Here is a 24,478-nt window from a genome sequence, read left to right as displayed (position 1 = left end):
TTAAATGGGCAACAAAACCTACCATCGCAAAAAGAGCTCACAGAATATGTGCATGGACGTTTACAGGTGCCCCCCAGCTTCCAACTTAATCTATTCCCAAACACAGTAAACTCCTGCAACAGCCCCACCTGCAATCTTTATGGTTAAACATCAAGATGCCACGTGAACAATATTTTGGCTTGGCGAATGGTCCTGCATAGTGAATAAAAGTGGATCAAATAGGCCCGATGAAACTGTCCCACAACAGGCACACATATGCTGTACTAATGTGGGCTGGCCAACAGATCAGCAGAATTCTGTAACTGGTATGGTAAAACTTAGTGTAGTTTCAACCACAAAAAGTTGTATTCACAGATAAGTTTGAAAGGTGCACAAAGCAGTGCGTTATTATTGCCTACTATAGACAAAACTGTCATTTATTTTTAAATAGAGTGGTAGTGTTTCGCGAGATGGTTCCGTTCATCGGACATCTAAAAAGCCCTCTTCTGGTAAAGCCAGAGTTTAAGACATGCAATCGTTTTCTCCACAAACCGCATGCAGTCCAATCGTAGTGTGGCAAATAAAACGTTGGCAATTAGGGTGAAGAAAAAAAGTGAGACTGAGGAATTAAGACAGGAAAGAAGTCACAGCACAGCTATAGAGGCAGCTTGCAGTTGAGTTGCAATGGAGTTGAAAACTACTGACTACCTGATACCACCAGCCCATGCTTGCTCACAGCGAAGGAGAGGCAGGAGAGGGAGCGCCACTGGTTGTTGAGAGGGTCAAAGCTCTCAACGCTACGGAGGACCACCTTGTCGTCTTCGCCGCCAACCGTCACAATTACCTCAGCAGTGCCTGTAGTGGGTGCCAGGAGGGGAAGCAAGAGCAGAATTAGTTACTTTGCTGTCCATCTTGACCATCGCTCATAGTAAACTTGACATGCCAATATATTTTTTGGTCTTAGTCATTTTTTCTAGGACAATCCTACCAACCGGGGCTGGCCACGGATGGAGGATTACAAGATGACCACATCACAGCAGAAATCGAATGCTTAGTCACAGGAGGAGATAGACTGATCAAGAAGAGTCCAACCCAGCCGTTTAAAAAAACCTTTGATTCGTCTGAAACGGCCCTTGACACACAAATCTGCTCCATTTCAAAATCTCTCTCCCAAAGTTGTCAGCAAAACGTATTGCTACGAACACAACAACACGTGCACACAATGGAGGCTGACCGTGTTACCACCGCACAGGTCACCTTAAAGCATGCCTTGCAAACACCCAAAAGATGTTTCATGGTTACAGATCGGGGATTATTCAATAAATCCTGTTGAGCCAATCTAAAGTCACACACCTCTTCGCCCACAACTTTGTCACCAACTCCTCATGGTCTGTACTTTCTGCCCAGGTGGGGCCCTCCAACACTCAGCCCAGCCCCCTCAACCTCAGGTGCTAAGTGGCCCATCCAGCACCTGCATTAGCCACGGTGCCCCATCAGGAGTTCTGTGCCGTCTGTTAAGAGACTCCATCTCCCCTTCATCGGCACGCATCGCTTCCCACCCTGGTAGCGGCCAGTCAGTATCAGATTCCATGCAAGATCAACGTGACACAAAATATTGTTCTCTTCATTTACCCAGATGCTCGTTTCGCATCTTACAGAGGCCTTTATCCCCTATCGGTTTGAAACAGCATTATTTTGACGTCTGAAGTTTTCTCCAGCAAAAGCTGTAGCTTATTGTATATAGAGGCAAGTTAACCACTACAATTTTCTTCCTACATTAAATATACAAAACTTTAGTTATTTTATGAGCAAGCCAAGTTCTACAAAATACATTTTATGGAGTGAAGGAGACCAGAGAACAATCTGGTGCGGTGTTCATGCACAGATAGGTGCAGGATTGGAACTGGACTGTTGGAAGATGCACAGTACATAACAGCAGGAGAGACTCATAAAAGGACATGGATAGATGTCGGTACGCTAGAGAGCGGGACGGGGCTGGTGGCAGAGCAGACATTAAAACGGAATGCAAAAATGTTCTAAAATGACAACAGAAGCAACGTCATCATACACTAACTTTCAAAGGCACCTGTGAAATTCTGCAAGAATCCATGCTCTCTCCCGTGATCATCAATGTTTGGAACCAGTCAGAACCCTCCGGATTCTACACAACATCCACTAATACCCAGATAACACGCAGCTCTACCGAAAAAAATATTCCAAAGTCATCCACAGGCTAAAGGCCTGCTTCACATTGATTCAGTCCTGGATGTCCAGTGCTTACTTGAAGCTCAACCCTTTCAGGACAGAATTCCTACTGCTGAACAAGAACGAACACACCAACACTGACCGAACCTAGATCTTTTCTATAAACCGCAAGGGCTTCACACGTCACCCTAGCCACATGCAAGTCTCTTGGGGTTGACATCGACAGGCACCTCTCCTTCATACTGCACGTAGTAAGGAAGACACAAGTAGCTTGGTACCAATTTGATTTTTTGATATTAAAACTAAGTTTGGCAAGCACAACAAAAACCGCACCATTATAGCATTATTCACAGGAAAAATCGTTGCTTTATCAATCATGTGGTTCAGTCACAGCGTTACAGATCACCATGCAAATTTTAAGTGACAAATGTATGAAATTCCCCCCATATGTCGTTCAGCCGGGATGAGATCAGCTGCATGGTTACATATATGCATCTTCACAGTCATTGTTCCAAGTTAAGGCCTTCAGCCAGTCCTTGACACTAGGCAGGTGCAAGTCTTTCCATTTCCATAAAATACAGCTTTTGGCTACCATGCAACCAATAGTTAGAAAGGACCTCAGCCGCCTATCGGTGACCCCCGGCCACACCCCTAATTGAACACTTACAGTTAACTTCTCAAGTCGCTTCCCAATTATAGTGGGCAGAGTGCCATAGGCACTTTCCCAGATCCGTTCAACCTCTGGGCAAGACCATAGCATATGTACATAACCAGCGTCACAGCACCTCATGCAGCCGCCATCATGCTCAGGGTATAGTTTTCACATCCTGCGGAGTGTGAAACCTAACATGTTTAGGATTTTGTACTCCCATTAGTTTTAATCTCCTATTCATTGACAGTCTTATTAAGCATATACATCGACCTCCAATGTCCATCAGTCACCTGCATCTCCAGTTTCGCCCCCCCCCGCCCCAAATCTCCCAGAGGTCGTATCCACCACCTCAGGGGCCCCCTCCCCCCTCTAGAATACCCTAATACAGGGCAGACAATAACCTAGGACAACCGTAAGAGTTGGATATTTAAACAACCGGCATGTTTGTGGGTGGCTCAATCTGATAGCATTCCCATCGCTTCTGCATGGCTGTCCTCATCCTATAAAACTGGAGCACCTCTGTAGGCGTAACCTTATGCTCCTCCCACCAAGCGTGGGGCGTCAAGAAACAAATCCTCTGGAAAGAAGTTCCCAATTACCTGATAGCCAAGTCTAGTCCACATCAATATCAGTGAAACATCCCACGTAGGTGTGAGGTCTGTGAAGTTCCACAGTGTCAACCATCGAAAATACAGTCCACACAACGTGTTTCTTGCAAAGATGGCTCTCCAAGCAAATCATGTTGCCTGCACCGGTTCAAATGGGCAGTCATCCTTGTAGATGGAATCTAGTATCAGGTATTTCATGTCCACCTTCCCCGCTGCCACACTCTTTAGTTTAACATGTGGTGGGAGTCCATCTGTGTCATACCAATAACTTGCAAACTGCGCTTGGCCCACTGACCAATATAACTACATGTGAAGGTTAGTAGTCTCTCCCCACCCTTTGTTATAAGGCCGCGCCCATCCATGTCTTCCCACTTGGCCCCAGCGTGCCACAGAAATCCAGAAATGGCACTGTGCAAGTCCCTAGAATACTGCTTTCCCGGTCACATTGACAAACAAATACAGTAGCTTGGGTACCAACACTATTTTGATCAAAACTAACCGACAGGCCAGGGACATCAGCACTTTTGACTAAAGATCCATTTTCGTGTGTGCATACATTGCATGAGCAGTGTTGTTATCGGCCATCAGTGTGTGTCTGTCTCTGGTGACAGACGCCCAGGTATATGAACCTGTCCAGCACCCACTGTAAAGGGGATGCCCCTTGGGGTCGTGATGTGCTGCCGGTTAAGAGGAATGCCTCAGGTTTACCACAGTTCAGTTATCCCAAATACCTAAGTGCGTAATGTCCTCCATGATAAGGTCCAGATTGTTTTGAGGATCCCAGATTTATAGTAACATTGCATATAGCGAGATGATCTCTGGTCGTCCCGCTATCCGAAATCCCTACTGGCCATGGCGATGCCGAATCATGTCAGCTATAGGCTCGATCGCCAAGGCAAAAAGTATGGGCGATGGTAGAGGCACACAACAAGGCTGCCCACTAAGAGCAAATGATTTAGACTGTACTGCGTTAACTCACAGTGGCAGACGGGCATGAGTAAAGGAGTTATTGAATTAACTGCTCAGGTTGCATTTGCCTAAAACCACAAACAAAACAAAAATCCCAGAACAGCATATCAAATGCCCTTTGAGCATCCAAGGCTACTGGCACCGCTTGAGCGGTGGTCGAAATGCGAGACATTAAACAGGCACCTAAAGTTTAAAGATGTGGACCTTGCTGGTAAACACCCAGCCTGGTCATGATGACCCAAGGAGGGCATCAGAAGCAGCAATCTATTGGTAATAGATTTGGCATAGATTTTAGTGTCCACGTTTATAAGAGATAGCGGTCTATTATAAGAACCGCATTCCTCCCTGGATTTACCAGGTTTTAACAAAATAGCTTCCCAGAGCATTATGGGAGTTGCCCCTTCTTGATTGATATTTTATTTCTATCGCGCTCGTACACAAGTGTTTCAGAGCGCGACAAGGCAAGGGAGGGGAGGGGAACAGGGGAGAACAAAAACGGCGATCTTACTAGGACCAGTGACATTGAGAACGCGCAAGGGCATGGGGGAGGGGGGGAGTGCATGGAAAGGGAGGGGCGGGGGGTGGGGAAGAGGTGGAAAGTGCGCAGCAGAGGAGAAACAGATAAATAACAAATAAATAATAAAGGCAACAAACAGTGGTAATGCAGCCAGCAATTTGCAAGTGCTAGGTTTAAGGCAGCAGACAGGGTAGGTCTGATAAGTGCAGGAAGAAAAAGGGGGGCTGTATGGGTACAGATACAGACCCCAGTGCAAGGGGTGGCCCAGAGGCAGTGCGGGAGGGTGGCAGGATGAGCAGGTACCTGGGCCCAAAGGACTGAGGGTGGCCAGGTGCATGGTGCCAAGAGAGAACAGATCAGAAGGAGAGAAGGGGAGCAAAGGCAGAAGAAAAGGGGAAGGTCTTGAGGTGCTTCCAGAACCGGAGATGGTTCTCCTCAAGTTTTAGAGTGGCAGGGAGGCTGTTGCAGAGGGAGGCCCCAGCCGAAGACAGATCTACCCCCAGCTCATTTCTTAGAAAAACGAGTGACCCCGAGTGAGTTGGAGGTAGAGGAGCGAAGAGCTCAAGAGGGGAGGTATTTGCGGAGGGATAGCTGAAGGTATTTTGGACCCAGGCCCCAGAAAGTCTTGTAGACAATGCAGAGGGTTTTGAATAGAATACTTGCATCCACTGGGAGCCAGTGGCGAGATTTCAGAGCTGGAGAGATACAATCCCAGGGCTTGAGGCCAAGGACAAGTCGCACAGTCCTGTTCTGGATTAGTTGCAGAGGGCGGAGAGTAGAGGCAGGTAGATTTAGAAAGAGGCTGCTACAATAGTCCAAGCTAGAGAGAACCAGAGCTTGAGATACCATCAGCTTCTGGGGGAAGGAGAGGAAAGGCAGAGTACCTCTGAGGAGGTGCAGTTGGAAATTTGACTTTTTAGAGACCTTGGATGTGGGTGGAGAAGGAAAGGGTGGGGTCAAAGATGACCAGAGGTTCTTAGCCTCGCAGGTGGGGGTAGGAGGAGGGCCAAGGGAGGCCGGCCAGAGAGTGAGGGGAAAGGATGGTGAAGGTGTGCCGATGAGGAGGATCTCCGTCTTGCTGGCATTCAGACAAAGATCATTGGCGGCACACCAATCTTGAATGGCAGTTAGGCAATCAGAGATGAGAGAGGGAGAGGAGGTGGCAGAGGGCAGCGTGAAAACGAGTTGAGTGTTGTCAACGTAGCACTGGAATTTTGAGCAGAAAATGCAATGCAGTGGGCGAGAGTTGCCAGGTATTGGTTGAAAAGCCAGGGCGAGAGGTTAGACCCATGGGGAACACCACAGGTAGAGAGGAAGATAGATGAAAGGAAGGACCCAAGTTGGACCTGGGAGGGTCGATCTGAGAGGAAAGAGGTCAGCCAGGCCAGAGCCTGATCAGCGATACCCAGGTTTTCACAGAGACGGTTGAACAGGATGGTATGGTTGACCGTGTCGAAGGCAGAAGAGAGATCGAGGAGGATGAGGACAGAGGGAATGTTAGAGTCAAGGTTGGAGAGAAGATCTTCACGGATGTTCAGGAGAGCAGTTTCCGTGCTTCTGGCAGCTCATGGAGACAGCCAACAGAATTGGAATGAAGGTTAAACTGACAGATGGCCAACTTTTCCAGGAGTTTGAGAAGAAAGGGAGTAATAGAAATTGGGCGATACTTAGCTGGACAAGAAGGATCAGCTGTGGGTTTCTTGAGAAGAGGATGCACAAAGGAGTGCTTCAGAGGGAAGGGGAAGGATCCAGAGGCAAAGGAGTGGTTGCAAAAATCAGCAATGGCCGGAGCAAGGGTCTCAATGTGGTCCTTGATGGTTTTAGAGGAACAGGGATGAACCTTTTTTGAAGAGGCTTTCCTAGATCGGACTTGTCTAGCAACCTAGTCAGGGGTGAAAAGAGGAAAGGACGAGAAGGATGGTGGGAGGGTGGCTAAAGGAGGGTCAGCAAGCACAGATGGAGAGGGAAGAGGAGGGGTGTGGGTGGAGAGGGTGGACAGGATGTCCTGGGTTTTTTAAATCAAGTGTGAGGCAAGGGCATTGCAAAGAACCTGGGAGGCAACAGGAGGGGTAGAGACTGCAGCAGGTTTGGCCAGCGCCTTGCAGATTTTAAAGAGTTTGGCCGAGTTGTTAGATGCAGCAGAGACACAAGCTTGAATGTGGACTCTCTCCTTGGTGAGGACAGAGAGTCGGTATTGCCTTTGTAGCAGGCGACAGGCCAGTTTGTCAGAGGATGAACAGGAAGACCTCCATTTCCTCTCAGCCCCCCTACACTTACGTTTAAGTGTAGCTAGGTCAGAGTCATACCAGGAATTGCACTTGGCTTTGGACTTCAAACGGATCCTGATGACAGGGGCAAGAGCATCAAGCGTATCAGAAATTGAAGAGTAGAGCAGAGACAGGGCTGTGTCAGAATGTGAGACAGGCAAAAGGTGGGTGGAGGGGCAAAAGCCTCAACAGACACACGCTTCATGGGCCGGATGTCCGAGAAGGTAGGTGGCAGTGTTGGGCTAGGATTGGCTGGGGGGTTGGGGGGGGGGGGGGAAGAGAGGGAGAGATGATAACAATGTAGCTGTTATGCAAGCATGAGTTAATTCAATTAATTTGTGTTCTTCATTTCTTTATGTCTCATCACCTTACCATTCATCCCTTCTTTTCTCTGTCTCACACCAACACACTTTATAATTATGTTTTAATGCATCTCATTGATTGTGTTCTGCAATGTGATTGATTTGGTTTCACATCTGATGCTGATAATGTTGGGATGACATGTATTACTTACCGTAAAAACATTTCTGATGATTGTATCTGCTTAGATTCACATGCTGTGCATATGGTCCGACATCCAGTGGTAACCGCGGAGTATTGCATCTTGTCTTTCGGGGGACCGAAAGGGGACTTTGGCATAGGCGTGTCTGAAACATTATCCCTATCGTGACGTGTGTAGTACCCAAAATCCCTCACGCGCTGAGGTCCCTCTGATTGTATTTTTCCTGCCATGATGGAGCCCAAGGCTATAGTGAGTGAGTACATGAAGAGAGAAAGTAGTAAGAAGTCTATGTTCCTTACACCCCGAGCGGGGAGGCAGGGAGGGCGCATGTGAATCTAAGCAGATACAATCATCAGAAACTCTTTTACGGTAAGTAATGCATGTCTTCTGATGCTTGTTAATCTGCTTAGAATCACATGCTGTGCATAGACTAGCGAGCAGTACCCGGAGTTGGAGGTGGGTTGTGAGAAGGAACAGTAGAAAAAAGAAGTTTTAGTACTGCTTGTCCCACCTGAGAATCAGACCTAGAGTGAGTGTCTAGGCAATAGTGTTTTGTAAAGGTGTGTACAGAACTCCAGGTTGCCGCTTTGCAAATGGACTCTAGGAGAGCATTTGCAATGAATGCTATGGACGCCCCAGTGCCTCGAGTAGAATGTGCTCTAGGCTTGAAGGGCAGTTCTCTCTTTGCAAGAGAGAAACATAGTGTGATGCATTTGACAATCCACCTTGATATTACCAATTTAGAGACAGGGTCCCCTTCTCCAACAGCTGCCACTGAAACAAAGAATTGTTTAGTTTTCCTCAGTGGTTTAGTTCTATCCATGTAGAACATGGCTGCCCTGCGCACGTCTAGTGTGTGAAGGCTTCTTTCGGCCAGGTTAGTAGGTCTCTGGAAGAACGTGGGTAGTTTGACTGGTTCACATGGAACTTCGAAATACATTTCGGCGCAAATCTGGGATGAGTGCGCAGAACTACTTTCTCTTTGTGGACTGTAACAAAGGGGTCCAAGACCGAGAGGGCCTGTAGTTCGCTAACTCTTCTGATAGAAGTGATAGCTACTAGAAAGGCTGTCTTGTAAGTCAGGTCTTTCAGACTAGCTTTATGCATAGGCTCAAAAGGGGGTCCCATGAGCCTAGTTAAAACCACATTCAGATCCCACCCAGGGGCTGGGTGAGTGATGGGGGGGGGGGTACATTCTTTTAACCCCTTCCATAAAGGCTTTAAACACAGGTATTTTCCACCACAACACCTTCTGCTGCGACGTGGTGTAGGCTGACAACGCTGCTAGGTGAACCTTTAAGGAATTGAAAACTAACCCAGAGTCCAACAGATGGGTTAGATAGAACACAATGTGTGAAGGCGAGCAATCGGTGGGATTGACGCCTTTGGAACTGCACCATATGACAAAACGTTTCCATTTGCTGGCATAGCAATAACATGCGTTAGGCTTTCTTGCCTCCCTCAGTATGTCCATGCATCTTTGAGGGAGTTGCAGATGTCCAAACTCTATGACTTCAGGAGCCAGGCTGCTAAATTCAGAGTTTGTGGGCATGGGTGCAGAGTCTCCCCCCCTGTCCTGAGACAACATGTTGTACAGGCAGGGCAGCTGGACTGGTGGGGAGAGGGACATTTCCATCAGGTGCGCGAACCAGGGTTGGCGGGCCCACATGGGAGCCACCAGAATCATGGTGACTGGTTCCTGGTGCATCTTGTGCACTATCTTGTTCAGAAGGTGAGTCGGGGGGGGGGAAAGCGTAAACAAATTTACCCGACCAAGTTATCCAAAGACCGTTCCCCTTGGATTGGTTCTGGGGGTACCTGGAGGCGTAATCTGGGCATTGGGCGTTCTCCTGAGTAGCGAACAGGTCGATCTCTAGAAACCCCCATTCTGCGAAGACGTTGGATGCAATGTCTTTGTGCAGACGCCATTCGTATTCTTCTGGCAGAGGAAAATCTCTGCTGAGTACGTCTGCCAGAAGATTGAGTTCCCCTGGAACATGTTGGGATATCAGGAACATCGTGTTTGAGAGCCCATATCCAGATGTTTTGGGACAGCTTGGATAGCCCTGGAGAGTGAGTGCCCCCCGCTTGTTCAGATAATACATTGCTGTTGTGCTGTCGGTTAGGACCAGCACTGTCTTTCCTTGCAGGTGCTCCTGAAAGGCTTTCAATGCTTTGAACACTGCTAGTAGCTCTAGTAGGTTTATATGGTTGGACGCTACCTGAGGGGACCACACTCCGTGCGCTGTCTGTTGAAGCAGGTGAGCCCCCCCCCCCCCATCCAGTGAGAGATGCGTCTGTCGTGAGAGTGGCTTCCACTGCAGGGGTGGTGAAGGTTTTCCCCTTTAAGAGGTTCTCCCTCGACCACCACTGCAGAGAGAGAACGAGGGCTGGCGAGACAACTAACAGATCTTCCCATTGTCCGCTGGCCTGACACCACTGGCTGTTGAGCCACTCCTGCATGGGACGCATGCGCAGCCGCGCGTGGGGGACCAAGTATATGCATGACGTCATCATCCCTAGCAAACGCATAGCTTTGCGTACCGTCACCTCCCGACTGGCTACATACTGAGGAACTTGAGAGAGCATGTTCTGAACCCTCTCGCTGGAAGGGAAGACTAGACCGTCTTCCATGCGGATTAGAGCCCCCAGGAACTGTTTTACTTGGCTGGGAACGAAGCTGGATTTCTTTTCGTTGATAGAAAATCTCAGGCTGAACAGTAGGTCTACTGTCTTTTGGGTGTTCGAAAAACAAACATCGAACGAATCCCCCGTGATGGGCCAATCGTCGAGGTAAGGGTAAACTGGAACTGAAAGTCTGCGCAGGTGTGCCGCTGCCACTACCTTGGTAAACACCTGTGGCGCCAAGGCTATGCCGAAGGGGAGTACCTTGAACGGGTAGGGTTTGTCCTGAATCACGAACCTGAGGAATTTTCTGTGCGCTGGTAGTATTGAAATATGAAAGTATGCATCTTTCATTTCCAATGTTGTCATGAAGTCCCCCTGTTTTAGCAATGGGATCACCTCTTGCAGTGTTACCATGCAAAACTTCTGGGGCTTTATGAACTTGTTCGCTGGGAGCAGGTCTAGAACAGGACGCATGGTGAGATCCTTTTTGGGTACAAGGAAGTATATTGAATAAATACCCTCATTTACCTGAAGAATCGGGACGGCTTCTATGGCGTCCTTTCCCAGCATCGCCTCCACCTCTTGGACCAGGATCTGCAGATGTTCCAGTGAAAGGCGTCGATGTTTCGGCGGTCTGAACTGTGGGGGGGGTCAGGGGAATTCCACGCAGTAACCGTGGGCGACCGTCTTTAATACCCACTGGTCTGAAGTTAACCCTCCCATGCCTTGAGGAAAGATGTTAATCGCCCCCCGACCGGGGAGACATGGGAGGGGACCTGAACTTGGTGGTCATTTCTGACCCGAGGTTGACGCACCTCTGGAATTGGAGCCTCGGTCTCTATTCTTTCCGCGCTTCTGACCCCTCTGGGGGTAGTAAGTGGGGCTTGCAGCCGGTTCACTTGAGTTGAAGTTGCCCGTGCCGAAATTATTATTGAGAATTGCTGCCTCTCTATGAAGAGGGTTTTTGGGAAATCTGGTGCAGCGATTTAGTCTCATGCTCCTTCTTGGCTGTCTCCAACGCATCGTCTACCACCTTCCCGAAGAGGTTAGCCTCTTCTATGGGTTTGTTGATGATGGATGCCTGGGTCTCAGGTCTAAAACCCGACATGCACAGCCACGCGTGTCTCTTTAGGAGAGTACCCTGTGCGAGGGACCTGCCTGCTGTCTCTGCAGAGTCCAGGGTATTCTTTACAAATTGGCAAGTTTGCCCCCCGAGACAATGGCGAGAAGCTTGGCTCCGGACCCTCCTGAAGGCCTTCCTGGAGTAGGTTCAATTGGGCGTCGACGTAGCTTGCCAGTAACGTCGTGTTATTGGCAATCCGGACGGTATAAGCAGCTGCCGACGTGACCCGTTTGCCTAAGGCATACAACCTTTTGGACTCCTTGTCCGGGGGTGACTCTCCCGTGGCAAGGGGAACCCCCCATGCTCTTTTGCGAGTGTTGGTCACCACCAGCGAGTCTGGGATTGCGTGCCCTTTGATGTAAAGCGGGTCGGTGGGGGAGGGCCGGAAGAGTTTTGACCCTTGGGTTCACAGTCCTAGTCTGAGCGGGTGCGAGTAAGGAAGGGGCCAGCCGTCTCTTTACAGAGCTCAAGAGAGGGATAAACTGGCTAGCCGGAGGCTTGTCATTAATAATGTTTTCCGTGAAATCCTGTTCAGGCAATGCTTCAAGCGTGGCAATTGTAAAGAATTCTGCTGTTTTTTTCAACGTGTTGAAAGCCATTTGATCATCCACCGGGGGAGCTTGCCGAACCAGCGAGGATGGGGGAAGAGTCGAGGCAAACGATATCAGAATTGTGATCGTCCTGCTGGGTGTCTTCCCAGTCGTCCGTTGCGCCTTGATCTTCCCCATAATTGTCCAGAAAAGAAGTCTCCTCTTCTTCTGTATAGAGGTCTCTATACGTGTCCTTCTGGATATCTTCTTGATAATTAACATAGTGTTGAACATCTAAGTGTTGGGCAACTTGTGTATGAGGGTTAGGGACTACCCGAGCTTTTTTCGGCGGAGGTTGACCAGAAGCCCCGAAAACATGCTGCAGCCGATCCATATACCCCTCAAATTGCTCAGTGGTCCACTTGGATGACCCAATTGGGCCCAGCTGAGCAGGAACCGGGTCCTCCGCCCTAAGGCGTTCAGAGGATCTCCTCAGGGGGCTTGAGAGGGGTACCTGGCTCTCTTCGTAAGAGTCCTCAGGATCGTCTCCCAAAACCATGGAAAACCTTTCGGCGGATTGGCCCATAACTGTGGGCGAAACCGGTACTAGGCCCACCGCCGTAGCAATCTTGTTGATGCTCTTACTGATAGTTACCGAATCTTCGGGGGACAACGCCTCCAATGATGGCTTCATGGGTAGAGGCCTACTCGTAGTTTTCGGGCCTGCACGGGCCTTGGAAACCTTGAAATTCGAAGTTTCTTGTTCAGAAACTCTGGCGTGTGCAGTTTGGGGAGTAGCGCCTTTGTTGTGTTTATTAAGCCCAGTCGTCATGTGCTGCTGCGGATGCGGGGAAGGCTTCGATCAGATCGATCCGATGGCGCTTGCGCCTTCTTCGACGATGTCGTCGAGGAGGGCGCTTGAGTTGTGTGTTGTGTGGTGCGATTGTACGCCCCTGTCACCGGGTGTGGTCCCTGTAGCAAGACCGGAGTCGAGCCTGGAAGGGTCAGGGACGGGCGTGGCGGCTCTAGAATCGTCCGCCTCAAGGTCTACAACATCCACGTTGGACGTTTGGTCATCTGATGTACCCCCGTCACGCTCGGCTGGTGTTGCGGCAGGGGAGGGAGGCTCCACGCGTGACATACCGTACGCGGCCCACCGGCGCTCCTTAAGGGATTAGGTTTAGGAGTCTATACGCCGAACACCGCTTTAGTGCTCTAGGGGGGGGAGACAAGCATACACGAAGTGTGCTCGTCTTTCCACAGATATCTGACCCTTCACAGAGGGCAGAATCTAAATGGAGTCCTTTCCATAGCAGAAGTGAAGGGTGACTAGACTTAAAAGGAAAGAAGTGGAAAAGAGGAAAGACATTGCAGTATGGCAAACCCCGAGCCCACTCTCCCTACTGTGTTGGCCAGCCAAAAGGCCCGACCACGTGGCGGTCCGAACGCTGGAACTTAGGTGCCGGAATCCACAGCCGTAGACGGTTCCCCCATAGTTTGTCGAAGATGTTCTTGATAGACGAAGTGACTTAACAGGGATTAAACTGACATTTCGGTAAGATAAACAATGTCTCATGAAGAGCTCTGCTATAGGGCGACCAGTTATCTGGGCGGAAAAAAACAATCTGAGGGACCTCGGCGCGTGAGGGATTTTGGGTACTACACACGTCACGATAGGGATAGTGTTTCAGACACGCCTATGCCGACGTCCCCTTTCGGTCCCCCGAAAGACAAGATGCAATACTCTGCGGTTACCACTGGATGTCGGACCATAGGCACAGCATGTGATTCTAAGCAGATTAACAAGCATCAGAAATACATTTATTTTCAATTCATGTATGCGATGTATAGCCCTGGTTTGAGAAAGGCATTTTATATTTGCCGAAACACGTGTTACCAGGGAGGGCAGTTTGTTAAGACAATTCTAGAACTGAATCACCGAACATCAAGTGTGGCGCATTTTATGCAGGAGGGTGTGTTCTATGTTCATTACATTTTAGAGGTGGGGTCCTGTACCTCTATCTCTCGAGCAAGTGCGACATGGTTCATTACAATCAAGCAATTTTCTTTGGTTCGCGGAGTGTCACGAGCTGGCGTAAACTAACCCCCACTTTTTGACTTATTAGTTCTAGATCTAGAATTGTTTTCATGTCGCCTCCCCCATATGATTGGCATCAACATACAAGTCATAAGAATGTCGGGTCATCAAGAATAGCCAAATACGAAGTAACCAACACCACTACTCCCCCACAACAGCTTACAGTATACTACCACGTAACAGCCATCTGTCAACATGTGACTATAACAGCTCGAACTTAACCTACTTATGGATTAGGATCAGTGCTCATCTGGATTGCATCAAGTAATTGGTATAAAACCCATCCGCCCCCCCCCTAGCAAAAATGGCATTCCCACTTCCACAAACATGGGTTTCCTGCGATCCAGCGACTTCAAGATGTTCACCCACCTCCCAGCAGCAACCATGCTGGGGATGTGCCCAAGAGCAGGCACCAAACGTGTACCATGTACATGAGCCACTGACCACTCCAGTGTTGAAAATCAGTGCTGCAGCTCCCGGCAGCCCGGGGCCCCACTGCCTGCAGTCACCATGCATCGCGGGAGCTGCAAGCCAGACCAGCCACTTCGGAGAGCGTCCCCCACCCCACACCAGCCTGCTCCTCCCCAACGGGACCCCCCCACTCACAGCAGCATGTAACCGGGTTACCCGGAGGCCAGTCCAATCTCAGCAGTGTAGTGGGCAGGCACAGTCCTCAGATTGTGACCTCTTCTGTGCCAACACTCGTAGCTGCTCCACCTCTCGCACCAGGCCTGTGCAGCCTCACCTCTTCAGAAAGCGAATACTGCAGCAGGGATTAACGCAGGCTGATCAAACTCTGCCAACAACGAAAAATGTTCGCCCTCAGGGCACCCAATGTGAACATAGAACGGGCCGAATTAGCTGAGGCAGCCACGAAGGCTTAAGGCTTATAGCAATTTTGCAAGCTGCTCAGCAGCGCCCCCATCAACTTCCTCTTTTAGTGAAAAATCAAGCCCTTCATGCCAGAAAACAACTTCAGATATACTATCCAAGCATTGCTCCTCTCCCGCCTGGATGGTGGCAATGCCATTTTGGAAGGGCCTTCTAGCAACGACACGCCCAAGATGCGGCCTGCATGTTGAAACAGGACTCCGCAAATTCAACCACATCACCCAGACCCTCATCGAGCTGCACTGGCTCCCACTGCAACCAGGTATCCATCTTCAAATCCTCTACGAAGCCATCAACCTGAAGTCCCCAAGCTACCTCGTGGAGAAACTCAGCATCTCCGAAGGTCTACAATCCATCAGGAGTAAAGACATGGGCAGACTTGAACTATGCCGGTGCAGGAAGGAAAGACGACCAGCATTCTTCGTCCATGCCTGCAGACTTTGGAACCTCCTCCTGCCTCATTGCTTCTACCTTTCAGGAAGACACGCAAGACTACTTCAAGTAGCACCTAGGTCTGCAATCCCTCCACTCTCCAACCAACCTGAGAGAGTGATCTGCTTCCGACAACCACCTGCTCCAGTTTCCTTTCCCAGGTTGCTTGTAGATCCATTGCCATCAAAATGCCAAACGTCCGCTATTAGCTCCTTGCTACCTCGCATCTCTCCTCCCTTCACCGTGTCCCTTTCCCCTATGATTTGTAAAATGTTCTTGCTTCTGAAAGCTAGGTCTGCACTCAAATACCCCAATGGTGCTGATAAAAACTTCAGACAATATGTGGCATACATTTTAGCAACTTTGGGATTTTCACAAAGTAAACTGGTAATTTTTCACCCAGGGTTGAGTAAGCTGCCCTGATCCCCCACCGATTGTTGCCCTCCGTTTACCCAAGAAGGACCAAGTGAGAGAGGAAGGAATGAGAGCACAAAAGAAGCGAGAAACTGCTGCGATGAAGGAGGGGTATAAAAAAAAAAAAATGAAGAGCAAGGAGAAATTAATAACGGAGAAACAGATTAACCAGGGTGAAGATGACAACATTTGTTAGTAAAGTGGTGATTGAGACAAAAGCACTTATTAGGAGGGGAAAGTGACGAAATCGAAGGTGAGTGAAAAGTAGTTCAGAGAAATAGGAGAAAGATGGGGAGAGGGAACAAGGAGAGGGTAAAGGGTAGAGTTGATGAGGCAGCGAGGTCAGAGGAAAAAAAAAAAAAGAAAAAAAGGGGCATGTAGGCAGAAGCTAACGGAAGGCAATAGGTAAGACTAGGGAAGAAAAATGATGGGGACTGAGTGGCAGTCTTACCTGTGGACCTGCGCAGCCGGGTCCGTGGTCCAAATAACTCACTGCGCCGGTCAGGAAGGAGGAGGAAGTCCTTAGCTTCAGAGATAAGTCTCTGGCACTGTAACGAGGCCTTCACCACACTCTGCGACTCAATGACATCATGAATGTAGTATGGGCTGATGAGGGGCAGCCGGATATGTTCAAACACCTGTTGAGACACACACAATTTAGAACTTTGAGCAACAAAAGCGACCAGCCATCATACTGCCACAAAAGTCTGCAAGATCCATTCTTGGGATCGACGTGCACACTGCTTTAAATGAGCTCTTAGGGCCACACATGCCCCTGTATAGATACAAGGTACATTTTGTGCTACTCAAGGACATCTAGTATGAGATCAGCACAATTACAGTAGTTTAACATGATTCTGCTTAAAAGGGCACATTAAAGCTAGAGAAAAACAGAGTACCTGTGTAAAAAATATTTACAAAACACTTTTAATGACAGATTCTTAAAACAAGTAGAAGCATAGATACCTTGTTGTCGCAAAGAATAGAACATAAAATGGGTACCAAAAATAAATTAAACAAAAGAATCAGAATAGCGAGATCCAAAAACAAAAAATGCTGTAGTTTATTAACAGTATTTATTGAGTTTATGTTGAGAGGTTTTATAAAGCGCCCATTCACGAATGGCATCTTGCGCTAGAAACAAAACCAACAGAATAGGGGAAAACCAATTGGAGTCTAAACGACAGCTGATTCTCAATAGACCCAATAGAGACAAGGCATTCCATAGCTTTGCGGCAGAGAAAGTGTGGCCACCCATTCCTGACAACCGCACTCAAGGAACCTGAATAAAGCAGCCATATTGGGTGCGAAGAGGGAGGGCTGGTATAAAATGGACAGAATTTCTCCTGCAGATAATCCGCACCTTTAGCATAAAAGGCCCTATGAACAACACAAAGCACCTTAAAATTCAATCCACCTCCCAACAGGAAGCCAATAAGCAAAATAGGCAAGATGTGCAAACCAAAAGGAGTGCCAGTAACTACTCTTGCTGCCAAATGTTGTAAAAGGTGAAGCCGACGGATGAGATAGTTAACGAAGCCACAACAGGGGCATGCACTGATGAAGGAAGAAATTGTAGAACTTTCTGCAAGATCTTAGATGGAAATGCCCAGCCCGACAGGTGGCAGCAACTTGAGCCTCCATCGATGGAGTAGAATGAATTTTCATGGCCAAATCCACAGCAGCAGAAACAAACCGAGAAGAAGGGGGTGGGGGAGGGGCGGGGGGCAGGGGAGAGGAGTCCAAAACACAGAGGCACAGGTTGGACCAACAACAAGGACGTCAGTCTTGTCCGCATTCAACTGGGGCTCATCCACTGACCCACAGCCTCCAAGCAACCCCTAAACTGAGAAGCAGCATTAGGTTTCACCAGATTAAGCCGAACAATAATCAGGGTATCGGTCACGTAGGAATAGCAATGAGGCCATGGGAGTGGATGAGACCAACAAAAGGCTGGATGTATACATTAAATAGAACAGGGTACAAGGTGGAGCCCTGGGGTACACCAGAAGACAGAGGAAACCGAAGAACGAAAAGGTAGGCGAAAGAATTTGACCTTTGACAGAAAATACTTAAACCATAGTAGGACTGGGCCGGAGAAGCCAGCACCAGAGAGAGAAGGTCCAACAGAATAGAATGTTCGACTGCATCAATGGCCGCTGAAAGATCTAAAAGAATGAGCGTGCCAACGCCACCTTGGTTGACCAAACTTAACATGGTCATCTAAAGCGGAGACCAGAACGCTCTCCGTGCCCCGTCCTGGATGGAAACCAGATTGGAATGAGTCAAAAAAAGTAGTAAAAAAGTGATTCCTCCAGAAATTAGCTAGGCAGAGGGAAGATAAGAGATTCCAGAAGTTTCATAGAAAAAGAAAGAAGAGGGATTGGACGGATGTTAGCCGGAGCACAAGGATAAAGGGTGGGCTTTTTCAAAAGGGGGGACAACCAGGGCCAGTTTAAACTCTGATGGAATCTGGCTGATGTTACATGAGGAATTAACGGCTTGGGTAACCCAAGGAGCAAAATCAGGTGTTAGGGAGAATTCTCTGTAAATGCTAATTTCCCAAACCTAGTGAGTCCCCCAGCAGCTTTGCTGGATTTTTGGGGTTTATTTTTTCTCCTGCTAAGAGTGAGACTCTTTTACTCCCACTCTTAAGACATGTTTTGAGGGGTTCCTTTGACTTTGAATGTGTTTTATGGGCTATGGGGTCCTTTACCCCACAGGGCTTCATGTGTTTTTGGTATGTGGGTTACACAGCACCCTCAGTGCAGTAACCCAGGGGTGTCATAGTGACCCCCAAACAGACTCCATACCCTGGAACTGACTGTCTCCCAGGGCATGTAAAGTCACCATTGGCTTTACTAGTCCCAAATTATTAACAGAAACCAGTACAAACCATCATATTGTGGACGTACTAGTCGGGGCAATTCGATTGCCCCGGGGTCTGTTCGAGGGGGCATGTCTCCGTCCCCCCTGATAGAGTTTTGGCTGGTGGCAGTGGATACTACTTTTTATATTCTACTGCGAATATTTTCCTATGGGATTTTCCCATTGTTCGAGGCTACCACTTTTTAATATAGCCTCGAACATACCGCGGGTTTATTAAATTAATATAAAATCACTGGTTGGTATTTTTTGCCGATACTCTGTTACAAAATGGCGTTTGTGTTCGCTTCTGTGACTCCAACCCAAGTCGGGCCCTTTGATCCACTTTTTGGCGGGCTTCTCCACAGAAGCCTCCAAAAGTGGTGCCACTCTGTCTGGGTACCACAGGGGGTGTAGGAGGGGGTTTAGGCATCCTGGACTGAGTTACCTTGGTAACTCAAGTCACACTCTTATGTGATTGGCCCAAGTGGTGAGCCGGCCGGCTCACCACTTAGCATGTTTTATTGACAGCTAGGCTGAGTGAATGGGGATGTGCTGCATAAAAGCAGGGCTTTGGGGGCTGAAAATTCAGAAGTCGCCACAGGACCTGAGAATCCGATGAGGGAGAAGCTGAGCCGACCTGCAACGACGACACCACCGGTGGAGCCCTGTTGAACCGTCTCACCACTTTTCCCCGACGACAGAGGTGATCTCCAGCCCGGAGAGTCTTCTTCCTTTGACTGGTGGGGATAACCAGTTTGCCCGTCTTTTCGCCTTCCCAGATCGTCTCGTGGCCGCCTTGCCTGTGCCAAGCACCCCGGCAACCGGGATACCACGGTTTTTCCACTACCGCAAATAAAAGTGTCTTACCTTTTAACCGGAGAACTCCGCGGCTGGTTTCTTCTCTGGCAGTGCAACGACCTTCAGCTTTCCTCCATGTCGAGACCATCTGTTCCTCTGGACGACGCTGTGACTTGCACCTGCTGTCAGGAACAACTGCCCACGCTGGAGGATCCTCTCCACTTTGAAGGTACTGTGTTCGCCTGGCCTCCCTCGCAACGGTCTGTGTGGGGTGACTCTTAAAGCCTCCACTTAGCCAGCCTAGGGCCAACCCAAGTGGTAACTGAACTTTTCTGAGCTGACTTAAAGTCTTGCAGGGAGTTCAGAAAATAATTAAGACTTTTAAGCTGTGTGATCTTGGGCGCATTGGTGCTCTGTTCTCTCTTAAGAGGGACCCTGGCCTCTGAACATTTTGCTCACAAGTAGACTTGACTTTCCTGCCTTGCTGGGTGCTTCTAAAGTATTGTGTTGTGTGCTTTTCCTAATTTCTGCCTTTTCCCCTCCCTTTTTCTTAACTTATTGGAGTGCCATCTTTAGTTAAGCGCTCACCTCTGTCTGGAAATATGTGGTGTTAACTAAGACTTGTCTAATAAGGAATAAGGCATGTACATCTAGTAATAGTGACTGTGTTGAATTTACTTACCTCTTTTTGTGCTAGTGTAATTTGCAAGTGCGTCTTTAAATAAATAATTATATACTTTAACACCAAAGCTCTGGTCAGCGTTTGCTTGTACTACTGTGTCTCTGTACCTATTGTGTATACTCTGCATACTGCCCAACTCATCTTGAGAGACGTCTTGACTGCTCAGCCACAGCTACCAGGTAAATCTGGGTGGTACAGACTGCTACCAATTGGGTTTACTGCCAACCACCTGTAGTCCTAAATCTTTTGCAGTGGTCCCTAAGGGAACTGCACAGGTTTCTGCCCAACATCAGGCATGATCTCCTCTAATAGCCCGAGGCCAATAAGATCAAGAGAGGAAGCTGACTTGAGTCTAGTGGTGGCTATGAGGATGTCTTCCGAAGAGACATCTGTCATTTATACCGCCTGAAACAAGATTTCACTCTTCAGGGAGAGTAGTAATCTGTGGGTTCAAGACAGTTTTCTACTTCTAATGATCATATTTGATATGCATCGTCAACAAGCCAACATGTTTAAATCCTTGTAGGCAGTGTGGGAAATGCATCAAAGGGCTGGTGTGTATGGATACATGCTGTCACGAAACACTTGTACATGTGTCTATGCACATTTCTGTTATGTTCTATTCTTTGCAACAACATACCTAAGGTATCAATGGTTCTACTTGTTTGAAAAGGGTTTGTAAATGTGTTTTACATGGTTCCATGTCATTTCCTCCATCAGTTCTTCTCTAATTCCAATGTGACCCTTTGAGCAGAATGGCGTTACACTACTGTCTGTAATATATTATGCTGATCTCATACTAGAGGACCTCGAGTAGCATTAGACATAGTCCAGTTTTCCTCATACAGGGTTTAAGTTCCTGTGTGACCGATTAGGAACTTCTGAACGGAACAACCCCTCACCCCTCTACCGTTTTGTTGTGTACGTAAAAGGTCGCCAGTATGTGCTATGCCATACTAAAACTCCACCCCCACCAATCAAGCAGACTCTAGTAGTACGCTTAGTTTTACGAAGCTGTCCACAAGGTCCACACCCTCTCCGGGACAATCTGCACCACACATCAAATGAGCCCTATATGTTTCAACAAATCTTCTGGACCAAAAAAAAAAAAAAAAACACAGCACTTTCAGAGATCAAGATTTTCCTCTTAAACAGAGCTGCAGCAAAGAGCTGGAGTTCAAAATCCACCTTTAGGAAGGCTGGCTAAAAATTCCTTAAGAAACCAAGATTAAAAATAAATTAACAAAAGAAAAAAATATATTTTACACAATCAAAATACATAAATCCAACTAAGCAAGTCTCCAATAGCAACTGCTCCAATGGAGTAGCCCCTTCCCATGAGGCCAGGTGGCTATACGATAGTACCCCCCCGGGGGGTGGTACTCAGCCTGAGGATCTCATGGAGCGGGGATAACCCTTATGGCACTAGTGATGACTATTATAGGAGAATGCAGTATTTTCACCCCCCGCCTATCTCCCTCACTCTCCTACCCCAAAGAGACAGACACACACCCCTTTAGTACCCAACATGTTTTTGCAGAGTAGAAGATCCCATCGTCGTGCGACATACTGAGACGAGGACGAGTAGGGACTACCCACATGTCCACCATCCACCTTCCACCCGCCCTCACGACAACACAAACTGCCTAAAAGCCTGAGCAAGGCCAGGGGAAGGGAGACATTCTCCCCACCAATATTGACCTGTCCAAGAGGTTCTCTTTTCCCCCACCCATGAGACAAACCCGCCCGACTTTTTTGCTGAAAAAAATTCAAAATGTTTTCTTTTTGTGGTATTCCCCCCCAAACCCTTAAATCCCCTTACAAAGGGGATTTACTGCAAACAAACTTTGTTTACAGTAAATGTTAAATAAAAGTTTCAAACATCCCATAATTTCACTTTATTCGCCAGCAAGGTAGAGTATCGTGGAAATGGTACTCAACCTTTGTAAAAAAAACTTTATGCAATGCATGAGGTAGTAAAATACAGTGGGCCCATACAGGCAACGGTAACGCCAATTTCTAGCATTAAGGGTTGCACAACTGTATAATCGTAGCTCATCAAATGCTGCAGTTTTTAGTTCTAATAGTGCATTCAGCATCCCCACTTATGACGATTGCCAAACAAGTTTTATTTAAAACAAAGCAATCTTGCAGTTCTTGCTCAACTGTGGTAAACCACTAGACCCACATCCATACAGGAAGTGTGATGGGAACAGGAGGCTCTAGGATTTTATCACTTACCTCAAAAAGAACACAAGACAAAGAATGGTCCCCACCCGAATACTCCATAATTACAACAAAGCCTAGGACAGGCTTTTGAAATGGAGCACACAATGGTCCGAGCTACCAAGCAGCACTATGTAGGACTTCCAAGCATCCTAAGTTGCCACCTGTAAGCTTTTTCACACCGGTCTGTTCTTTCCTTTGCATTCCCATCCTAAAACGAGGGCTGCAGGTAAAGCTGGATAAAATGCTGAAAACAGACATGGAACAGCTTAGGATGCTCTGGAATATTAGATTTAAATATTTTCCTACAAAGGTCTATATCCTTCAACAATGAATCCTCGGACTGCGCATGCGCGAGCCGCGCATGAGGAGCTAATCGTCTGTGGCTCCCGGCGGCCGCGCAATATATCCTGTTTAAAACTCCGTATACCTGAACCACCCGGCCTCAGAAGACGATATCTCGGTGGCGGACGCACCCAGGCAACAACTGCTGCAACTTGGGGCGTAAACAGTCCCGGAGAGGCGAGACGCGACCCCGGGCCCGCCAGCGCGGGACTCGCCGCCATTGCTACGTGGCCGAGAGCGGTCGCTCCACCCCTCTTCCTCTGGGCCAGCGTGTTAGACACATCGTGGGCAGCGGGAGACTGCACCACATCGACACCTGCATTGAGCTCCTCTCTCCCCTACGGACGGGCACCCGTGCCGCGGCACGACTGGGACCCCAGCTGCACCACTCAGGACAGCCAGACGCCTACCCACGCGGCCGGACCGGACTGCACAAACGGGGGCGAATACGGGGAAGAGGCTCGGCGCCGGAACCCCTCCGCCCCCCGTCCCTCACCCCCCACCAGCGAGACAGCAGCACCTGGGGTTGAGCCGCGACACCGACAACGCAGTGTCACGCTCCCCCAAAAGCAACGACAAGGTACGTGGAGCCTCCCCCCCCAATACGGCGAACCGTGGGACAGCGACCCGCATAAAGGAGGCGGCACAACCCCCCCCCTCACGACAGCAGCAGACCCGAGCAGAGGGGACTAAAGGCGCTCCCCGCCCCCACCTCGGTAAGCACCTTGTACTGGTGCCAACTCGTATAACTTCATCCCCACACTGCAAAATTGCCTAAGCGGCATCTTAGGGGCACAATTGTTGGGGGATGGGGGCCTTTGATGCAGGACTCAAAACGCATAGCCTCAAGACTCACAGCCCTACAGGCATAAAAGCTTTGAACACACCCCACAAAGGGGGAAGAACTCCTGGTGGGATCAAGCAAACTCCCCCCGGACTCTACTGGGCCTCCCCAGCCCAAGGGCCTGGGGTACCATCACTGCAGGAAGACCGAGCTGCCACCCTACGACCAACGGTCCCCCGAGAAGACACTACCCCTACGAAAGTGTAGGTGGCGCGGGGGGGTGGGGGGGTTCGGTACCCCCTGCGCTCCACTCCACTCAGGAACAAAACACAGCCGAGACGGCGGGCACGGTCCTTACGTGTACGCAACTACAAGACAGCCCCCCCAGAGGACCTCAGACCCCACAACAAGCACGCCGGACCACCCAGAAAAGGGGTTTGGCTCTCAGCAACCTACATAGCCCCTCTCAGTGCTTTGGGACAGAGTGCCGACAGACAGACGACCAGCAAGCCCACCTCAACTTGGTCTCCTCGGCAATCCCGGAAGGGCGTCCACACGATCCACCCGGGCCTAAATCCTCACATAAATCAACGACTTGGCCATGGGCAAGGACAAGGCTAAGCGGCAAACCTTGCAGAGTAAAATGGACCTTTACACAGTAGAGACCCCCTCTCGCTAGGAGACACAAAACCCGGCGGAAGCAGGCAACAGGGAACAGGGAAGAAACTCAGGACCCCCAACTCTCCCTGAATGACTTAATGAAGTCAATTGGGGACTCGAGAACATCGCTGGAACTTAAAATAGGCGGAGTCTCCACAGAAGTATCCCTCCTACGCCAGGATCTCCGTAACCGGTCGTCCAGGGCCGGGGAAGCGGAATAAAGTGTCGGACACAGAAGACAATGTCCGCCAGTTGGAGCAACAACTGGCCATAATTGCCCAAAAAGTCAACCAACTTGAA

At 48.9% G+C, this 24,478-nt stretch overlaps 1 protein-coding gene across 2 annotated transcripts in view; it reads right to left on the bottom strand.

The window, feature by feature from the left end:
- The window catches only part of LOC138521846 (kelch-like protein 20), a 263,869-nt gene that overhangs the window by 170,416 nt on the left and 68,975 nt on the right, over positions 1-24,478 (bottom strand). For both annotated transcript variants that reach the window (XM_069634988.1, XM_069634987.1), the window contains exons 3-4: positions 16,267-16,453; positions 688-834 (exon numbers count right to left, since the gene is read on the bottom strand). In XM_069634988.1, coding sequence (XP_069491089.1) covers positions 688-834; positions 16,267-16,453 — 334 coding nt within the window. The remainder of the gene's footprint in view (positions 1-687; positions 835-16,266; positions 16,454-24,478) is intronic.

Source organism: Ambystoma mexicanum, chromosome 13, assembly GCF_040938575.1.
Source record: "Ambystoma mexicanum isolate Mex_15411 chromosome 13, UKY_AmexF1_1, whole genome shotgun sequence".
In the NCBI taxonomy this organism is placed as follows: domain Eukaryota; kingdom Metazoa; phylum Chordata; class Amphibia; order Caudata; family Ambystomatidae; genus Ambystoma; species Ambystoma mexicanum.
This window is presented reverse-complemented; position numbering and strand designations above follow the sequence as displayed.